Source organism: Rhyacophila brunnea, unplaced genomic scaffold, assembly GCF_057557595.1.
Source record: "Rhyacophila brunnea isolate RB1 unplaced genomic scaffold, BYU_Rbru_1.0 scaffold_17, whole genome shotgun sequence".
NCBI lineage: Eukaryota > Metazoa > Arthropoda > Insecta > Trichoptera > Rhyacophilidae > Rhyacophila > Rhyacophila brunnea.
In genome coordinates, this window is record NW_028232827.1 from 32467629 (window position 1) to 32491688 (window position 24060).

Consider the following 24060-nt stretch of genomic DNA (forward strand, 5'->3'; position numbering starts at 1 on the left):
AAATGCATACTACCCAATTCATAATGTTATGCTGAGAATCACCTAAGTAAAAGTTAATAAGCTACCTACAAGCAGGTTTCACATCGCCATATAATACACAAATTCATGAAACAGGACTTATTTAACCGCTTTGCATGAAAAATGATAAGCATTTTAATTTTAAACCTTCTTACGCATAAAATTACATTATTGGAAACGTATTAACTTTGAATTCTTAAGCCTTATTTTTTATCCTCCTTTAAACACTTAAGATTTAAATTTCAATATATTTTTCTTAAATAGTAATAAAAAACTATTATTTAAAAATATTATATCGTAATACATAGTATGCTGAAAACAGTTATAAATAATCTACATTATATCATTAACCTTGACGTAAATTTATAAAAATAATAGGGTATCGGTATACTTGTATTTATTCAATCTTCAACCTCTAATTTTATTATGAATATAAAAATTCCACCTGATTTTAGATTATAGTGTTTCTATAATACGTCTGAAAATATATAATATTATATATATAACCCATTTGTTTTATTTAACGTAAAATTCACAATATTTGAGAAATTAACCTTCTCAAATATTGTTTATAATTCGTGTAATAAAACAAATGGTTAAATTATTATAAGTGCAAGTACCTTATAAATACAAATTGGAGTGATCTGTGCGTCGGTTAGTAATAATTATTAGGGTACTTAATTTATGCATTGATTTTAAACACAAAAAAACGATAGCCAACATTAACGCAATTTGAAAACCATTATAAGTGCAAACTACTAGTTAAATTATTCGTAATTAGGAAGTGTGCCCGTAGCTTAATTGGTAAAGCACATTGGCGCGAATGCCCGTGAGGCATTTTTTTCTTTTTTTTTATAATTATAGTAGGTGGGTATATATTATATGAGGTGTTTTCACATATGCATAATATTAAACATATATTATTAAATTTTTTATTTAAGGCAATGAAGCTTCAATACGTCCATCGTTTGATAATCTGCCAATAACGGATATAAATAATGAGGAGCTGACTTCTGAATACTGGATCAATATGGCCAAGAAAAAAATCCTTCTCCAGCGCGAACGGATTATAAATAAAAATACTGCAAAAAATGTAATTTTCTTCATGGGAGATGGAATGTCCATTACGACGCAAACTGCTGCCAGAGCTTATATTGGGCAGATGGCTGGGAGATCTGGCGAAGAAGTTGAACTTAGTTTTGAAAAGTTTCCTGTATCTGGTCTGATTAAGGTACACCACTGCATTTTTATTTTATATGAATACATAATATACTAATATTAATTTACAAACATATAAGTTGTCGGCGAATTTCAAGTCACATTTTTATATGTATCTTACTTACAATGCTTACAGTTAGTAGCTCTTCATACGCTTACCATTCAATGCAATAAGATTTGACATGCATAAATAATTGCAGTGGCCAAGACTCACTATGTAACTTTACTTAGGCTCTTAAAAATAAACTAAATACGTTTTATATACAAACCATTTACTTACAAGACAATTATCACGAACGGGTAGGAATTGATTTATTATTCAATACTTAAGTAATAAATGTATGCACATACGTTAGGCTATTCGATAAAGTGTTCGTTTTGGAAACCATGAGTTGCAGATTTAATTCTGTGACGTGCATTTTTTTCATTATTTAGGTCAACCAACAGGATCAATCACAAAGGATAAGTATAATTAAGTATTATAATATAGGAAAAAATAATATGTGATGGTCCCAATATTACATACAATAACAGGCGGACACAAAAAGTATAATAAAGCATACTAAATTAGATCAAAAAATACCTATTAAGTACAGCTGTAATGAATATAATTCGAGAATTATCGAAAATCGTTAAAAAGGATCATAGTAAAAAAAGAGAAAAAAACATAAAAAAGTATATTTATATAGATAAGACATGCAATATAAGAAAAGAAAAATACAATAAAAATAAGCACTCATCCAAATACAATTAGTCGTAGATTTTGGAGAAACTTAGTTTGAAAGAGGCAAGAGAACAAAACAGATCCACTCGATCACTGTGAATATTTAAGGTTATGCAGAGTCGAGTCACTGGACAATTAGTGTAACCTAGATTGGTTTTATATGTATGAATGAATAAAAAGACGTGAAGACGAATATTGACTATTCGTACATTAAATTTAATATAAGCCAGTAGTAGTGGGGAATATGTATAATTACCTATTAATTAATTTGAAAATGTTAAACTTGAACCAGTAAAATGTAGTCAGGATGAAAACTAATTATTGTGTATGAGTTCTCATATACTCAAAATGGTACTGTGTTTTTTTAAACCTTTCTTTTACGACGCAACAAAAAACCCGTCCGTTCCGGTGATGCCACTTTGGGTTACCTTACTAAATTTACAATGTTACAGTAGGTAAAAGGTACATGCTAATTTTGGCAACATAGCATTTAAGTTATCTTTTCATCATGATTAGTAATCGATGAGAATTTATATTTGTGACTGTGATTTTGTTTGAATATCTCAATGTTGTCACTTATAGATTAAAAAAGACCTCACAAAGTATCATTCTAAGATCAGGAAATAATGGCCAAAGCTTCAATTGAAAAAAAATGCCAAACGTACAAAAAATTATATTTTTACACGATTTAAAAATGTAAGCAAAATAAGCAATTAACTACAATTCGTACGATGTGAGATAGGATGTATTTATATTTTTTTATGTAGATCGACTGCCACGCATATTTACATAAAATGTAAATAAAAGATTAGTATGATGGTAAATAATGAAACTCATGACAGTGAATTGGTGTAAGGCCCCATCCACCCATTATTTTTGAATGCGATTTTACACCAGATGGCGTGCGAAACGTATGATTGCATTCATCGAGTTTTTCTACATAAGCATTTCGCCGAATCCGAACACCTAATGCCCCTCTACCATAAGTTTAGCGAACCGATTGCTAAATTTGGCAGTCGATGTTTGACAGATTGCAACCGACAGCCCGCGTTTGTCGATAATTTTCATAGGTACTTGTTTTCTTCCGTATTTCATTATGATTCAGTGAAATATTTTAATTATTGTTTAGTGATATTATCTACTTTACAATTGATCCTATAACTGGTGCTTCATTATATTCAATTATGACTGCTTTAATTTCTACAATGCCGCAAATTTCGTAAAAGCGGCGACGCTTTCGAATTCAAGAGTCTCGTTAGTAAATATACATCAGACGCAGATTCATAAAAATCGAATAAATACAATATAATATTTTTAACAACTCAATTCACATGATTGTGCTGGAATCGATTTATGCATAATAATTATATGGTAGGTAGGTATACTATCACGATAACCATTTACTTTTATTTGTTTACCTTCCACGTTCCAGAGATTTCCTATAAATAAATATTGTAATGATTATATTTATTCAATAACGTTTATTCGGCATTCGGATTATCCAGCCATAATGTAATATAAAATCTAAAAATAAAAGAAATATGTAAGTATGTAATAGCGAGTTCAACATACGGACTACTAGGGATATCTAGCGGCAAAATGCGAAAACTTATCGTTTATTTGACAGTTAAGCGCCCATAGACATCAAAAAGTGACCATACAGAAAAATATTTTTCTGTTTTTATATAAAGAATACTTGTTTCAAATAGACGTACAAAATTATATGTACAAACACCGTTATTTGAATGGAGCATTATGGAACACAAAGCGATTTCTGTATACAGTTTCGCACGCAGCTCCATGAACGCTCGACTAGTTAATAAATGGTTGTGAACGGAAACAGCGTAAAGTAGAGGGTAATAAACGATTCGGTTTGGTCTATTTCGATGGACGGGGTATTAGATGCATAATATAGAGTAGGGTGGAGTCAATATATTATAATCTTGTATTGGTAGTCATTCGATAGTCATCACTTCAAAAAGCAGTGACATTAAAGTATCACTTCATCCCGACTTTATCTTTAGGTGGTGAATTTTACTTTTAAATGTGCATACTTACTCAAATGTATAGAAACCTTATATGGTCACAATGTTAAAGATTAATCTGAAATAATTCTAAAAGATTTCAAGTCAAACATTTTTATTTACCTAATGGAAAGGTAAATAAAATAAACATTAAACTTATTCAATAACCTTCGATAAAGCGTATCAAAATGCATACATAATTTAAAAATACCTCAGGTAGGTATATAAGTAATATATAAGTAGGTATGTATTAAAAAAAATATTTTTGAAAAAATACGTCGCCGAACATACGCTAGATCTGCACCAATGTGTTTTTGGGCCATGTGCATCCTATTTAATTACAATAAAAATAACTAGTAATTTTTTAATAATCTAAGCACTTCACAATTGCGTTTATTTTTGGTAATTGCTTTTTGTGCTTTTGAATGAAAGTATCAATCATCTTAATTAACTCATTCGCTGCTGAGTAGATAATGATTTTTTAATTAGCACCTTTAAAATGCACGTTAATTACATCGATCGGCCGCCTGGTCATTACGCGCATGTGCGTCTTCAGCGTCCAAAGTATTAATAACCGGTGTCAAGGTATTTAATTATATTAATTTATAATAATTTAAGGGCGGACATGCTCAGCGTAGGTCAAAATGGAACTTCTATTGTATTTTCAAAGCATGATCCTGGACATTCTTTAAACGTTGTAGATAATCTATTTTTATAATTTTGAAGCCTTATTATCCTTTATATTTATTTTAAACATTTGATGACTGCATAAAGTATTTTTATTACATAAAATATTATTCTTTTAAACCTCTCGCTCTAATGTTTTAGAATATAGTCATATTTCAGTACATGCATGTGCAGTGGTGTTAAGACTTTTTACATTTATTAATTTTTAAACGCATTTATAAAACCATTAGTATAATTTATGTAGACATTATTATAGTGAAATATTTACAATTAAAAATTATATTGATAATCTCTGTAATCCCAAATTTGACAAGAATTAGGCATTTTATTATTCAAAATATAGGCAAGATTAACAAATTTGAAGATAATTCTAAAGATACTAATTATAAGCTATGTCTTTGACCATTGAAGTGTGATAAACATTCTATGAATAATTATTGCTTTATAATAATTATTGACCTAAGAATAAGGTAGTGTTTTTTTTTGAAATACGCCATTTCTTTTGGCTTTCCCCAGTGGTTAAGCTACAACATACGGCCGTAGCCATAAATTAACAAACTAAAGCTGAAGTAGGGAGTAAGATCATGTTAACGCGCGTGTTTGAACATGTACCGTTTAAAAAAATCGGTTAGGTACATGTTCAAACACGCGCGTTAACATCATTTAATACAAACTGTAATATATTGTCATTTATTTTATATGAAAAATATTCCTAAAGTATACATGTCGGGAACTATTTATGCTAATAATAATTAATGAGAGATTAAAATACTTTTTCTTACTTACACATTATTTGAATGGGTTTTCACAGTATCACATATATTTTTTTTTTAATTTCAGACATATTGTCTTGACAGGCAAGTTTCCGACTCGGCTTGTACGGCTACCGCATACTTGGGAGGGATTAAGGCAAATTACGGAACAATTGGAGTCAATGGGAAGGTTCCGAGAAGTAGTTGTGAGAAAATGCAAGACGAAAGTACCCACGTGGAATCTTTGGCAAAAGTTTTTTTGGACGCTGGGAAGAGTGTGGGTAAGATAAAAAAAAATATTGTCAATAATAATCTAACATTCCATTAATACTGGTGACTAGAGGTGAGTTGGAAATACTGTCACCATTTCGTGTACTCAAGTCTCGGATGTAACTACCCATACTCAATACGTGTAGCAAAATAAACTTGTACTTGTTGTAATACACGTATGTCGAGCCGTGATACGCTCAACTGTCATTGGCGTCATTGCTTTCTCTTTCTCCTCAGTTATAAAATTGGTATAGTGAAGGACAAAAATGGTGATAAGTTCGTTTTATAGTAATAATATGAAGTTAGATTTAGTTCCAGTTGAGTATGAGACTTACGTCGGTGGAAGTCAAGTCTCAAGTCCCGGAGTAAGTACTAGTGCTCGAGTTCTGATAAGTATTTACGCGTTTATCTGGTTTCATCATGTCGAGTTTCTCGATTTTTTAGTGTTATATATAATTGGAACTTATAAACTGAATTCAAATTTTATGCGTGATTGTGTAAATGGATAATAATTATAGAAACAATTTGTTTAAAATGGCTTTTAAAAAGTCAAGTACCCCAAACACTCTATAGTCTATATAATATCCCAAATACTAGTAAGTTTTTTGGAATAAGTTTCGATACTAAGTATTTTTTTTATACTGGTAGTAAATATACTTAGTCTTCAAAATCGACCAGTTTTCCCACCTCTTTTTTTTTTAGAATTATTAAAAACCATATCCTTGTTTTTTCGTAGAAGGTGGCTGTTAGTAATTTTGAACAATCACAAACACCCAGGCTTTGAGAAAAATACATAAATATTGTGTGTCCTGACCGGGATCGCTCTGTCTATCGGACTATCGCTCCTGGTAAATGTGCGGTAATGCCGGTAACACATCTGACAAAGGCGCGCACACAGGTAAAATGGTATGAGGGGAATTTATGTCGAGAAAATATTCATTATAATTTATTATTGATTTTTAAGGTGACGGGGGAATCTAGAGGGTTTCATTGACTTTCATATATACCCCGCCTATTAATTATAACTTTTCCTCACTTCAATCATAGATACCCATTCCTCATACCTTGACACTACGCACTTTGAGTTTAGCGCTAACACTTAGCCTGGAACTATAAGTATGATCCTTCAACTACAAGTGGATAACCACGCCAACTAACTGCGCGTGACCATTGCCTACTGCAGATACTAGCCGATACTTGTGGAAACTTTCCGACAACGATTGGTCCTACCTCTTCTGTCCCGCCCTTTCCCAATTTCATATTTTATTTTTTAAATATTGTGGACATTACAAATTATAAGTGTACGACGTTCACAACGTGACATGAAACATTATTATAAAGAAGAAAGAAAAACAAAAGTAATAAAAGGGATAAAAATGAAAATATCAAAAGAGAACATTATAATATAAACATACAAAAACAGTGAAAATACAATTATTATACATATATATTATATACGTTCAAAGAAGTACACTGAGTGTGCCAAGGAGACCCTATAATATGAATCTATAAAATAGCGTCCAACTAAACTCACTCTATGGATGTCCTATAATTGTTATATACTATAGAGTGGCTTTAGTAACGTGTTCATTTTTTGTAGGAGCTTTTTTAATGTTTTCGTTAAGTGATTTTTCAAATCAATATGTCAAACAATCTGCGATCTGATTTTGACAGTTGGACCACTCATTTGAAGAAATATGCTTGTGCAAAAAGATAAGTTTAGACTTTGTATCAAGAAGGTAGCGACTTGGCCGAATTATCATAATTATTGAGATTATTAGTATCTGTTTATGTCAACTACGCGTGTCTTGTTTTTAATACATCCCTCGTCAGAATCTTCAAATAAAGTTGTTCAATAAAAATGTTCCATTCACAAATCTTGTAAATTATTCTATTCGTTATAACTATTGATACTATAAATGTTGTTCCTAATGTTTCTTGGGATAAGGATACATTATTTATTAATTTAACAGAATGTTGCTTTTGGCGCGTGTATGTGATATGATTTATTCGGGATACAGTTAAATAATACACAGTGTTGATATTATTGGTTTAGTATTGTAGATAATAATTTGGATTAACATAATATACTGTACTATTAAATTAGTTTTTACGTTGAGTTTGAAGTTATACATTATGATTTAGATTTGAGGTTAAATGTTATGCGGAGTTGCACGCATGAAGAATTGAGTAAATCTCTACAGTAGATTGATTATTGAAATTGAAAAAAATTGAAAAAATGTCTTAAAAAAGTTCTTAACTGTAGGAATAGTGACCACAACTAGTCTCGTCGATGCGTCTCCCGCCGGTATGTATGGCCACACATCTGATAGATGGTGGACGAATGATGGAAATATTATCAGCGATGGATATGACCCTAAGGTTTGCAGAGATCTCGCGTACCAGCTGGTTCATGGCGAAACTGGAAGACGCATCAAGGTAAACTCAGCGCCAATTCAATTAAATGTTACATAATTATTTTAGATATTCTATTTTTAGGGTGCCGGACGACACCCCGAAGGCCAAAATCCCGAAGGCCGAAATCCCGAATGCCAGGATCCCGAATGTTGAAATCCCGAAAAATAAAAAAATACAAACAGTAATAATTCTCAACAACTACCAACTCGAAAGCAAAAAATTTTACTTTTTATAAAAGAAAATGCAATAATATATAATATATATATTGACAATTATTAATATCTTGGTTTCCATTTATCCACAAAAAAATGGTTTTTGTCTCTCCTCTAAAAATTGCGCAATCTTAACACTTATGTTGAATTGCGCAAATTACAGGAGAGACAAAAATCCATTATTTTGTGGAACAATGGAAACTAAGATATTCATAATTATTGTCAAAATATATATATATTTTTTTTTTTAATACTATCGAGTTGGTAGTTGTTGAGAATTATTAGTTTTTATTTTTCGGGATTTCAGCCTTCGGGATTCCGGCCCTTCGGCATTTCGGCCATTCGGGATTTTAGCATTTGGGATTTCGGCATTCGGGATTTCAGCCATTCGAGATTTCGGCCATTCGGGATTTCAGCATTCGGGATTTCGGCCTTCGGGATTCCGGCCTTCGAGATTTAGACCCAAACCCCTGACAAACTTGTGCAAACTTTTTCGTTAATACTTATTTGTTTTCTTTGAATTAAGAATACATGACGTATTAAACATATTGATGGTCAGTTTTTTTTAAATTCTTGAAGCCTTGTTAAACCATGCCATAATTTATAAAAATATTATTCTATATATAAAATATCCAAAATTATGTATCATTTAATGTCATAATTGTAGATATTTTATTGATAGATTACTATTTTTTGACTATTATTTATTATGGCTTAATTTTAGCATGATTTAATTGAATTTTAAAAACTAACCAACACCATCTATAAATAATTGTAGTTTTAGTTCAATGAAAACAAATACGTACAACCGATAAAGCTTAGTATGCACAATTTATATCGGATCTTAACAGCCTATCTCCACCACTCTTCGCCACTGATAAATACAGAGTATTATAAAGTAATATGTGCTTTCAGTGCTGTGCGGTCAGAAGACCTTCATAGCGAAATGTAAGAACCACCTAGAATAACTCACTAATAATAATTAATAATTAACCCAGTGTGAACATTCCGAGATAACATAAATTATTTATTGTATGCTAAATATGGGCCAACATCAAAATAAAGATCAGATAACTTAGAGGAGCACATCGTGGTGTGAAAAGCCGCATGCTGGGCATAATACGTGATCGTTTTGTTTGCATTTGTTTTCTTGCTAAGGTTGATAAATTAATAAAAGTTTTTTTATAGATAATAAATTATCGTGTTCATGAAATATTTTTGATATCGACAGTAAATGATTTTTGTATGTATTTACCAGAAATGATTGTTACTTTAGAAAATATAAAATTTTCAGGTGATATTGGGTGGAGGTAGGAGTCAATTCATATCCAATAAAACAACTGACGAAGAAGGCTATATAGGAAATCGCTGGGATGGTAGAAACCTAATTGAGGAATGGAAAAGTCAAAAACTTGATGCTGAGAAAGTTGGAACATACGTTTGGAACAAAGATCAACTTTTGACTGTCAACAAATCCAGTGATTTTTTGTTAGGAATATTCGAACCGATTGACTGCCAATATAATTTGGTAGCAAATAAAACTACCGAACCAAGCTTTACTGAAATGATGGAAGTCGCCATTGAACTTTTATCCCAGAATGAAAAGGGATACTTTTTATTTGCTGAGGGTATGTAGTATGTAGTGATATTATATTATTTGATTTTACCAAAATATTTTACTGGTTCAATAACCCATAAAAGTAACACTCATCTATAACGATGGATTTATCTCTATTATTTTCCATTTAAAGTGATTTGTTTTATTCAATAATAATTAATACGTGGCTAGTGCCCAGACGTAAGTTACATTTAAGTTTGTAATATAATTATATTAATTGATTAAATAGCAGATTGCCATCTAATTGGTGTAATTTTAAGTAGGTACCTCAGTTAAAACGTAGTTTTAAGAAATAATTCGCATAGATGGAAAGTGATTTCGAGTCCCACTCTGTCAAATTTTTCTTCTAGATTTTTTTTTATACTTATACTAGCGAGTAACCAGCATGCGTTGCAATGCCAGTCAAATAAATAAAGTGTTATATAAACGTATACGAATAGAAGAAGATGGTTGTACTAATTCAAAAACCTTCGCGGATGTGCACACAACAACTGACCAAAGTTTCATCGCAATAGGACGAATGGTATAGGAACGCACACGAATAGAATAAGATGGAATGAAGAAAAAGAAGGTGATTTTTCTAATTTAGAAACCTTTGCAAGTGTGCACACAACAACTCACAAAAGTTTCATCGCAATCGGATGAATGGTATAGGAACGCACACGAATATAAGAAGATGGAATGAAGAATAAGTAGGTGGTTTTTCTAATTCATAAACCTTTGAAGGTGTGCACACAACAACTCACCAAAGTTTCATCGCAATCGGATGAATTGTATAGGAACGCATATGGGACAAACAAACAAACATTCATTTTTATATAGAGATATAATATACTGCCCTTCTAAGGAAGAAGGCAGTAACTGACTCTCACACACTTTCGAGATAAATGACATAATATTGTGTTTTTTCTCAAACTTTAGTACTGTGAATTAATAAAAAACGGTGATAATTTTTATTAGTAGGATGGTAAAATACAAACAAATTAATAATACACAAGCAGTAACTGCAATGAATAGGTGCAATTACTGCCTTTTTGCTAAAAAAATGTATTATTTTAAAAGATGTCTATTTTTTACTAAGGATTTTAACGGTATTTTAGTGATAATACTGATTTTGAAGTGAACAGAATATATAGCTTTCAAAATTACCTAACGGGTGGCATTCATAACTCAATTTCACAAATTTTGCGAGTTACTGCCTTCTTCTTGGAAGGCAGTATAGCTGATAATATGTTTCTGAAGTTTTTCAAAATTATGTTATTTTGAAAATTTATTTTGTTATATTTCATTCAAGCTAGATATACGATGTTAATTCTACCTTACTGTTAATCACATAAGGAAAAATTGTATTAGCCCTTTTTCCTTACATACACATCTGATCTTTTATCCATAATTTACGTTTTTTTATATTCATGAGGTATATTGATATTATCGATTTGGGTCTAAATATAACAGCCACAAAATGACGTATAAATCAAACCTTGCATACCCCAATAATAATCTTGACCGCTGTCGAAAAATTCTGGTCAATACAATCCTTTTTTGGGAAAGTATGGTCGCACATTTTTCTTTGCTATATTATATCGTATTTTGCAGCCGGTATACTCATATCTTGACCATACATGCTTTATAAATGGTGTCTGTTTTATATAGATATTATTATTTTTTAACTTAAACCAGGTAGCAGTGCCACCTGTCAACTTTTTTGCCGATAATATTACCCACTTTTAATATACTATTTTTTTATCCCTTCTTCACACACATTTACATAATTTTAAGTTGTCTCTCATCTTATGCCTCTTAATACGTTTTCTTTTAATAATATTTAAATCTGAAATCGAGCAAGAAAGACTAGCGAAGATTTCAGAGCAATAATACAAAAATAAAAAAAAATAATGATGCACCATTGCTTTGCTGCTTTCTTTGTATCGCTTAAGGCGATGTCTTCGGCCTAAATAACACATATAATGTGACTTTTACGCCATCTATTTATATTTAAAGGCATCTACCATGAATTTCTAAAAATCTGTTACTAAAAACTTTGGTCAGTTTCAATCAGATGGCAGTGAGTTACCATAACTAATTTTAAAAGTAAATTAAAGTTGCCAATGGAATGGAATTCTAGATGAATAAAATTGCTAGACAAAAATTCATTTACATATTATTATTTAAGAATATAATAATATATTCTAATATAACCACTTGAGACCCGAGGGAGAACCAGCCATCAAAAAAAATATTTCTTTGATTTTATGGAAGAGAAGTATTAGTCTATTGACAAAAAAAAATTTTTTACGTTTTTTTTATTTTGTAAAGTAAAATATACTATATGCACATACCAGGTAACACTGCAGATGAATATTACCTACTCTATAAACTTAGGGAAGGTAAAGAAAACAACTTGTCATAGGAATGGTCAATTTTAATAGAACATTACACAATAAAAACAATACAAAAACATTATAAATAGGATAATTAAATATATTTACACTTAAAATTAGTTAAAATTATGAAATAAAACCCTAAATAATGTACTTTAAAATTGCTTTGAGCTGCATCCTATACTGTGTGATACAGCTCAAAGCAAAATTTTGTGCACACGTATATATTGCATTTTATGCAAATATACCTGGTGCGGGACTTGCATCCAGGGTATCTGCACACGGATGCTGAATGGTGGCCAACGCTGTCCAAACGTACCTCAGCGATCGGTTGGGGGAAAACCGTTCTCCTGCGAGCTGGTGGCTCTGTGTCTACCTGCGATGTCGACATGTTTCTTGGCCGACCTCGTGCTGGCAGTGTTAAAATGTTGGCTACCCGATCTTCATACCGAATCATAGCTTTCGCTAATCTGATTCAGTACGACAACAGTCTCATAATATCCTTTCGGGGTACATTTTCTAGTTTACAATTCCGCATATACATTAGCCAACAGTTTACTACCGCCAAGTCCACAAAGTGGTTAAAAACCCTCACAGGCCATTTGCATGTCTTCATCGCAGTCCTGTAATAAGCAATTATCCGATCGCCGACATGCCCTCTCGCCAACAAATCTTCCTCCAATTCCGGACCAGCATTCGGCATACTGAAACAATAGGAAAAAAATATTATTACATAATCCATATTTCCTCATTAATTCAAGTATTTAGCAGTAAAAATACAAATAATGATGGATAATAATATGTTTTGATTGAAGTTTACTATTCAAACCATCAACTCCTCATTCGAGACAATCGCTACATCATGTGTACAAGATGTAATGAATTCTTGTTTTTATGCCAAAGCATGTAATGAAAATGAATCTAGTGTATGACCGGATGGTATATAAAACCAATAAATATATTATTAAGAAAATTGTAAACCTACCATTTTGTGAGCCAGGGAAGCACCCTGGATTGTGATGTCGAAGGTTGTAAATGTCGAATGTAAATGTCGTCGCTGTTGTCGGATTCGTAACCGTCGCCGACTTCGCAGTCTGTCGTCCAATATTTCGTCGAGTTCATCAGTATTAAAAGATTTATCTATATGTAAACAAAAAAACATAACCTAATTACATTCATATACTCGTGTCAAACTTATCACTGTAGCATTGTGAATAATTATAATGATGATTATGAGATACATTTTCGAGACAAGTTTCAGTAATTTTGAATGAAATTAAAATTTTATTTTATTAAATTCGGTTCTACAATCATAATATGCGAATGAAAGAAATTCACTATCTATTAGATAATTTACAAAACGTACAAGATGGGCTCGATGACATTTGTCATAAACATAACCTCAAACTAACGTAAAGTATTTATAATTTTACGAAAACGATGAGTCTACGCCTAAAATAATATATATTGATGATAAATGCATGATGGTGATTGAAAATACAGTATATGTAACTCTTTTCAATAATTTTTGAATGTTTGTTTGACAATCAAAACTGCGTGACATAGTTTGTCATTTTGATGTACGATAATAATATTATTTATTATACACTGAAAAGTTTACTTACTTGACAAAAATGTTACTGATGAGTCGATTCCTTCCTGTTTTCAAACAATATACCTAATAATGGCCAAATAAAGAAAAATTGTCATAAATCCGATATTAGATCGAGAGCACGAATGCTACCATAGACTAATGCTACCATATGTTAAAATGCGAGATTTGTTTATTTTGTTGATTATTTTTATCATAAATAATGATAAAAAAACAGTTGTAATTTAAGCAAATACTAATTGCAAATAATTCGCAGTTTCAAATTTTGAATATAGGCAGGTTTATACGTAAATTAAGTTAATATTGTAATTTCAATTATTAAGTTATTTTTATTCATATGGCAATTTCGCCTCAAACTGATAAACTGATTTTTGTCAAAATGCAGAGAAATGTTATTTTGTCTTGTCTATGTGTGAGTTTCATTTTCAACGTCATGTTATGGTATGTGTGTTTTGTATGGAGATATTTTGTTTCCAAATAATTCCACAACGGCAGCACCATACAGATAAACATGTGCCAATTTGAGCAATTATTATGGTTTCGATTTCTATCGATTCGTTAATATACAAAAATACAAGATTAAATTTAAATAACTGCCGTAAAAATTAATAAATAATATTTTTAATAGAAACGCTAAGCGTTATTCGCGATAAATTGCGTGTAAGCCGAGATTTTTCGATTTTAATTGCGTGCTTTCTAACCTCTAAATCGATGTTTTTTAAATTTAAAAAAAGAGATATAAGGATATAATAAATTCCAATTTTTGCTTAGCGTTTCCCTGGGTAATAGATTTACGTACATTTTTATCGTAATTTTGATAATAAATCTTATGTCATTCATTCTTACCACCCGATAGAAATGTACCGAATTTGACACTTATTTTTGGTATATAGAACTCCATGATACTTCTTAATTTTTTATTTTATTTTTCTCATTACTTTTGAATATATATTTACCGATTAATAAACTTTTCTAGCTATTTTTCGATAACAACTTTACCTAGAGACATCACCTTAATACATTGAGAGAGTAAGATAATATTTTACTATAAATAGTGGAACAACACACTTTACGTAACCTTGAAATTGCGCAGTTTGCGATCTCTTCTACTGCGCACGAATTATACAGGTTAAATTTATTAATTGTTATTATTTTCGACTGTTCTTAAATGAAGCTAATTGCATCGTATTCTCTCACTCGGCATCACTCAAACTATATCATATTTTCTGTCAAAACTGTCGAACTTCACGCTTATGTTTATAATGCACCTTATTTTAGGGGGTCGAATTGATCAAGCCCATCACGCTACCATGGCTCGTCTGGCCCTAGACGAGACAGCTGAATTCTCCAAAGGTATAGCTCGTGCAGTTGAGCTTACTTCCGATAAAGACACTCTCCTGGTAGTAACTGCCGATCACTCCCATACAATGACTATGAGCGGATATTCAAACAGAGGAAATAATATTTTGGGTCCAGCGGATAGACTGACCGGTACCGATGGCTTGCCTTACTTGACGCTCAGCTATGCAAATGGACAAGGTTACAGGAGCGAAGTTGATGGACATCGAGTTGATGTAACTAATGAAAACATGGGTAACTTAATTTTAATTTTAATAATCAGTTCATTTTTTTGGCAGATGATATGAGAGTGCCAATGTAATAAATAATTGTATTTAAATGTTGGCTAGTGGCTAAAAATTCATTTTTGACAACTGAAAATAACATGATGCATAATAAATATGCTTATGACTAGGGATTCCAATCCCGGGATCCCGAGCTGTTTTCGATACCTATGAATCCCGGGATTGATAAACATAATCCCTAACTTTCGGGATTGATTTTTTTATCAATTTTTATGGAAAATAAAATAAAAACGAAAATATAACAGAAAAAATACTTTTAATAACAAATAACTACATAAGAAATAAACTGAGTTTGAATGAAGTTTGATTTATACCCATGTGTAAGTTGCCGATTCATTTTATTTTTTCACATAATTTAATAAAAATGAGAAATATTGAAAAAAATAATGCTTCGCACTTTTAATAAAGTAATTCCACCATGATCTCATACGTTTTACGGCAGTTTCATATTTGGCTGACTAATTAGATTTATGAAGCGGAAAGGCCATAAGTACACCATGAATGGGTTAGCGAGATTTAAAATAGTAAAGCAAATTACTATTTTAAATCTCGCTAACCTATTCATTAAGTCTTTACTATCAGAAACAACAGTCTCATATTAAATTCACATTATTATTTATATTACAATATTATTTACTCCAATAAACTTATGTTTTTCCCAGATTGAACGTATACAATATTCATAATAAATGTCTTAATAAATTATACTAGATTTATTTTTGACCGATTTTATCAATATTATTTGTAAATATAAAATGCCAATCCCGGGATTGTCAAATTGTAATCCCTAAATCCCGGCATCAGAATTTTGGCTCGGGATTGGATTTCCTACTTCTTACCTAATCAAAATACATCCATAATGTTGGAAACCATTAAATATGATGAGTATGTATATTACTTTTCTAATAGATCACATTTAATATTTAATATTATTATTATATATTAGCAGTGTCATCTGTGAATAAAAACTAAAACTTTGACCACTAAATTTTGTTAGCACGCTTTTTTCAATGCATATAACTGTAAGTTTTTAAGTAAAATATCATACATATAAAAATATAAAGAATAATACAATTTGTTGCTGAAAGGCAACACGATGCAATCAAGGGTTAAAATAGAATGATAAAATAATATGCAAAAATTTTAATTAGCATGCCAACGTCACGTTTCGTAGCCAAATTACTAAGATTTCCTGATATATAAATATTTTTAATTGGCAGACAACGGTAAAAGTATAAAGTAGTGGTCGCGGATACAGTATGCCTACAACGTTTTCTCATTCTATATTATGGAATACGTATATGTTCAAAATGGAGTCTATAGACAATATACATACTGTACTTCAACACTGTTACTTCAATACGCTAAGTATAATATGCTAGTCTTTCGTGTTTACATATATAATGGGATTACCAACATAATTTGTCTCTTTCTTTTTGAAACACTTTCGACAGCAAAAAGAAAGAAATTGCAGATATGTTCTCATTTTACCATCAGAATGTTCCATTATGTCCCCATACAGAGAGAAAAAAACTATAACCCTTTTACTGGTGAATATATCAATCTGATTCATTCACATATCGATTCCTCGTAGTTATTATTATACATGAATTGACTACAACATATCGTTACCACAATTTTATGTTATCATAAATATTTAGTGGACACTGATATAATAATTACTAGAGAAATGTAGCAGCAGTCTTCATAATATATTATTATGACATTCAAAATGTAGCCTAATTTGATGTAACTTATTCAGAGGTCTATTGAGTCTATAAATTTATTGAAAAATGATTGCAATTAAGTTTGATACTTTCCTTACTGTATTTCCACAATTCACATTACATTTGTGAGGTTAGGTTTGGTTACAACTTCATACCTAATAATAAAATTATGAATTGAAACTTAATATTGAATTTATTTTCTGAAGTGTCATTATACTTATCGACATTTTAATTAATATTTTCCCAGACGACGTCCACTTTCAATACCCATCTTTGGTACCCTTGAATTCGGAAAGCCACGGCGGCGAAGACGTCGGGATCTACACCTATGGACCCTGGCAGCATCTCTTCACTGGGGTATACGATCAGACTTCTATTCCTTACATCATCAAGTACGCGGCCGGTGTGCATAAGGAATTTTCCACGTACAATTCAGCTAATAGCATAAACCCCATGTTAAAATCTTTAGAATTCTTTGTGATATTTGGAGTTATTTTTACAAGACTTTTTATGTCATGTTAATGACTGAATCAATATATTTTTTGTATAATATAATATGAAATATGAATTTAATAGTATTAATTGACTTTTTATTTCATTGTAAATTATAACTGATGAAGTATAAGATATTTTATAAAGGTTTCTGTTATAATATGTACAAATAAGACATTGTCATAGTATCGAAATGTTATATATTTATTCAAAACCCTTTATTTATCAACCTTCACTGTTTTTTTGGCCGTTAGGTCGTTATTCCAAGAAAATATTACACTCAACCAAATCTAATCGCGTTGGGTATCGTATTTTTTCTAAAAGATTTTTCTATTGGTTATGTTTTTATCAGAAGTGTTTTCAAATTATGTATGTCCAATAAAATAATGTTATATTCTTAAATCTTGTAATTTTTTCATTGAATAACAAAATAGTTATTTATACTTATTATTTATTTATTTATTGTATCATCTAAAATAAGATATAATACAATGGACTTGGGTACTCTTTCCTTCTGTCAATTACTTCATAATTTTCTATTATTTATTTATCAAAAAAAGTAATAACATTTAATGACAAATAATAACATAATACACACCAAATAATAAAAGCACAAAGCATGCAATAGTAATAAAAAGTATACACAAACATGTGTCAATGAAATACTATGTGCGGCCTTCTATGACATACTAGATAATACAATAGTTATATAGGTACCAACATAATAATGCATCGGTGAGTCTCATTAATGAATGTATTATTGTGATGGGATTAAAATAATCTGACCAAAGAATACCCACTTTATTTTTTAAAGATATTTTTCTGCATCAAAATCTGTGAAGTCTCCCTTGAAATCGGTAGATGATGATGGTCCTGTATTGGCTAAAAACCAAGCTAAGACGATCCGTATTTTTTAACTTATCAATCATACACTAGAAATCTATTAGTGATGGTTTCAAATCGATAGTATTAATAACAAAAAAATGTACAGTACGACCCCCAAATTTTAATAAGATATATTTCAATTGAATTAATACCAATGCACAGAATATTTCCATGAATCAGATTCCATGTTCCATTCCAAATTCAGAATATTTAGATGCTTATAGCATTGTAGTCGATGTACGAGGGCGCGAACCTGAGAGAAGCAGGTTCGATTCCTGCTGTGTGTATTTTTTTCACAATAAGATTTTTTCTAACAGTTATTTTCTCAGAAGTGTTTTTAAATTAATATGTATATTCAATAGAAAAGGGTTAATGTTTATATTTACTCAGTTTACGTCTAGAGTTAATATTTTTTTGGATTTTGTTGACGCTGATAGATATCGCTACAAATAATTATAAGGGTACATATTATTATAATATTCGTAATAATCTTTAACCTAAGACAGCAATATCCAAACTGGAGGCGTAGACAGACTAGTGTAAAATGAGGCGCGAAGAGCAGTAATTAAAGCTTCATCAAAACAAAAATACCAGAGTGAAACGCTAGTTCAATTTTGGTTGAATCGAAATGAAGAATATAATAATATGCCAAGCAAAGCAATGCAAGTACTGCTGTCATTCGTAACATCATATTTAAATACAAATATCGAGCCTGTTTAGTATGTGGTAGAAAAAGAGCTACGAGTAGCACTCTCCGTAACTCCCCTCAACGATACCTAGATTTGATAAACTTTAAAATCCATCGCATTAAAAACAAATTAATTTAAAAATGAAAATACATAGTGAAACCTTCTTATTATTCTGTTAATTTCTTCTGTTAATGTATTAATACATTTTTTACCGTTTAAAAACGTGTCTGTATTATTTTATGAAACAAAGGGAGGGAAGCGCCAAGATTAGATTTTTTAAAAGGGGGACATGACATAAAGTTGTTGTGAAGATGTTATGTTTCAGGGTTGTTCAAAGTTATGTGTTTCAATGAAAATGTTTTGTAATCTAAAAGTATTTTGTATATTCAATGAATAAACGAATTAATTTATACATAGCAACAAAAAAAAAACGTACTAACATAATGCTACAAACATTATTTATGATATCTTATTCATCGGAAATACTATATTATAATATTATTATTCCATCAATCATTACTCAGAGATAAGCTAAAATTGAGTAATCTACTTTCTACGCTTTCTATGCATTCCAAAATAATGTCACCTTGATAAACATAATATTATATATAATATATGAATGCTTTAGAAATACAATACATAATAATATATTAATTAATACTATAAAAATGTCGTGGTAATTTCTGAGTGTAAAAGAAAAGCAGATACTATACAAAATTGTGTTGATCAACTTTGTATTGTAATTTCTGTTTATATATGGAATTTGTAACTACTCGTTTTTTTTCGTTCTGCTTAATTAGGCATATTAATTTCACTCATTTAAAAATATTTTTCACTCACTTTTTTTTTCACACATATTTTATTACTGTATCATACTATAGCATGATCATCTCCAACACGTCGATTGCGAGATGGTTTTTAGTCAATACATCATAGGTATATAAGAATCGAACTGTAAACTGTGTGTAGATTCATCATTTAATTATAATATGATATCGACTGTTTATTCTGCAAACCAGTCAACTGCACTTTTAACAAAAATGAGATTATGATGGCATTTTGTTGTAAAGCATGTTTTATATGCTCACACAAAATTTCAAAGTCCTGAACCTGTACAAAAATGAGTTATCATTAAACACCCAACTGCAGGTGCTAAATTTCCAATTTCGTAAATGGAACAACTCCGCTCTTTATATAAATTTTATTTATTATAAAAAGGAAGCTAAAATAGTGTATTAATTAATTCATAGTGCAGGTTATTTGTAAAAAAAATCCTATTGTATTTTTGGAATTGTTAAATTCGACTCGATAATTAAATTGTTAAGTTTGTTCTCCTTCCTGAACAATTTTCCCTAATGGAGTTTGCAAACTAAGCAGTTGACATGGTTTTATTGCGATTTTCTTTAACCAGCTAACGTGAAAGCCATTTTCAAATTAACCATAAGGAAACCCGCGTGATCTCGTAGTATCAGTTATTTTGTATTGCATCACTCATGGCTTTCTGCAGATGTGAGTGAAGGAAAACATGTGAATCTACCCGTACTTTAAACTGAGGCGTAGTCCCTTTATAGTACGATATTAGTCTGAAAATGAGTGCAATAAATGCCCAAAATAAGACTTAAAACTTTACCTACTCAAGAAGATGAATAAAAATATAAGTCACCTTTTGTGGCGTTGTTAATAATTAAACCACAGTGTGATATGACATGCAGCTTATTTATTCATTAGTCTTTTTCTGTTTTCAGTTTTACTTCCATTATATTGAAATTTCGTATAATATATAGAAAATGATTAATTTAACGTCTCAAGACTTTACTATCTACATATTTTATCTCTCCAAAAATGCTGCCGATAAAGAGATTTGGATCAAATCAAGAGATAACTACAATCTGGAACTACTGATTTACAAACATTGCAGTTATTAAGGAATGTAAAATATATAACACAATCGTTTATTATAATCTTTTTAAAATTAATGATTAATGTTTATATAAAATAATTTTATTTAGACCCACGTTAGAGTGGTTGACACATCACTTGTCTCTGATACATTTCGTTGCGGTTTCGAGGTCCGAGACATTACAAATTTTATAATGACGTGTGTTTTATCAAAACAACTTCAAAAGATTACTAAGATTGTAAAACTTATTAAGAACCATTTCTCAGAAAATGTTTGTTAATTAAATCTCAGTTTTGAGTGTTGACATCCGTTAAAATACTTATAAATATTTAATAAAGATGTCACAGCCACTTGCATAATAATAATATTATGAATTTGGACAGCCAAATCATATTGTCAACCACTACTGCACACTTAAAATATATAGCGACAGTAATATCACACATTAATTATTTTCCATTCAGAAGTCCATCAGTCAAGATGTAAATCATACAGATTTAAATTTCAAGTAATATAATATTAATCCTGTCTGTATCCTTAACTACTTTCTGAACGGATACATCACAAACATGGACCTTCTAAAACCAACCCGCCCCGTACCACACTCGGTCTGAATCGAGTGTATCACGAGGCCCTATGTTTGGATGTAAAGCATTAGCAGTTGTTTACGCCTAAGAATGTCTCAGGAGCAGATACCAAAGACTGAGGTTGCCACGCTCTCAAGTGAACTTTGAATGGGTTTACTGAAAAACGTAATTTAATAAAAATTGCCATGAGAGAGAAAAGCACGGAGACTTGATTTAAAATAATTTATATTTAAAATGATTTTAATGATTTATATGATACAAAAAACAAAGCTAAAACAATATGGACAAACAAAACTATGTGATCTTCACGTCCACAATAAGACGCCGCATTTTTTTTAATGTAATGTAATTGGTCTTTGTGGCGACCAGGTCGGATGGCCAGATGGACCCAACAGCTGGTTGGACCGACTTAAGCATCTCTTCCCTCATTCTCTAACGCTAATGCGTTCGCATCCTTTGTAGAAAGAGATTTGTACGGCGGCGATGGGATGAGACCGAGTCACCACAGTAAGCAAAAAAATAGATGCCATAGCTTTCTTAATTTGTAAATAGGTGTCACCGTGAAATAGAGCGTATTTAATTTAATTAATTATTTTAATACCGTGCAATCATCATTATTTTATTACATAATTTTACAATCATTGCTTTATTTATTTGTATTTTAATAATTAATATCTTTATAAAATAGCGACTAGTTTAGACGGTTAAAATAAATAATTATATACATAAATAGTTTTTTTAATTTAATCATGTAATGAAGTAGGTATATTATGTAGAATAATAAAAATATCTGACGTTTATTTTTGATAGGATATGGATGTGGGGATGATCCCTATGAACCCCACAATCTACACTCATACACATGCAGTAACTGCACCATAATGTGAGATTCTAGGCTCAGGAGTTTATCGACCAAAACAAAAAAAAAACTTTGAAAATCTATGCCCTGATCTTCATTGAACTATCTGGATTCGAACAACAATATCATATTTTTCACTCTTTTGTTTACTGTAAGTAGAGATGTTGAATGTCTTTCCAAATTCTGTGATTCCTTCACTGATAAAAAAGTCACTGAAGGTCTTAATTTTAGTTTGACGTATATGCCAACAGATAATAATTATACTTATAAGTGTCTGTATACAAATATTTTGTTGTGTGCTAGTAGCGGTCCAATTAATAATGGCATCTTTCATACCTTTTTTAACATATTATTGCCATAGTTTAATAGTGTATTTTTATTTAATTTAACTGCGTTTTATACGTGAGATTTTAATGCCTATCTATAACGTTGATTGATTATTTTGCCTATCAATCAATCTGACACGAAAGTAGATAATTAGTTATGTTTACTTTTTGATAATTTGAAAGTAATATTACAAAAACATCAACATGATTTATTGTTCTGCGTAAAAAGATAGATTATTAAATAATTATGTTAGTGTCCTGTTTAAAGATTTAATAAATGCGGGGACTTTGTAAGGTCATATTCTATTTTTATTACTCATAAAAAATTGGTTTTTTTTTAAAACTTATAACTTATGATCCAGAGTGGCGACAATCAAAACAAAATTAAATTGCATTGATTTTCTGTTAACTAACTATAATAGAATGTGTTTGTTTATTGTTTTTAGTCCCCCCTACTCAATTCCCCTTATGTATTATTATCACAAGACCAGACTATTAGCAATTACGGGTCAGGAATCAACCATACTTGCGAAAGACATTTAGTTAGCTCAAGTAATAGGCAGCAAGCGGACGTAAGCAAGTTGTTAACTTCGCCGTCGCTTCCTACCGACAGCGAGACTCAAAAAGATTGATTTCAAGACAGCCGTTGCGCGTAGTCAGCTCAAGCAAACAAACGAGTGCGTGCTACCGCATTGTGCTATACAGACTGATTCAGAAGTAGTTCGTGGACCCCGGCCGGGTCAACTTGATATAGTATGACCGTCGTACAAGCGATACTTCTGAATACCTAGCAAGCCGTGTTACCGGCTCTCATCATTCATATAACCAATCATCATAATTCATCAACCCCGTATTATATCATCCATAAACAGTGTACCGTCAAGTGCCGTACACCTGGTAACCCAAACAAACAATACCGCGCAAGTGACAGTACAACCAGACCACAGAGCCATCATCAACATCATAAAAGGTCAGTGTCTGGCATTCTGATAAATCGCTCCTACCCCTAGATGCGGAA

At 31.0% G+C, this 24060-nt stretch overlaps 1 protein-coding gene across 1 annotated transcript; it reads left to right on the forward strand.

Annotated features, from left to right (window-relative positions):
* Positions 1-1048: 1048 nt before the first annotated feature.
* On the forward strand, positions 1049-21756 carry LOC147073962 (membrane-bound alkaline phosphatase-like). Its single transcript, XM_085944712.1, has 7 exons — positions 1049-1249; positions 5512-5704; positions 7960-8132; positions 9618-9951; positions 15213-15527; positions 17552-17729; positions 21735-21756. The coding sequence occupies exons 1-7, from the start codon at positions 1049-1051 to the stop codon at positions 21754-21756; spliced, it is 1416 nt and encodes a 471-aa protein (XP_085800838.1).
* Positions 21757-24060: the final 2304 nt, after the last annotated feature.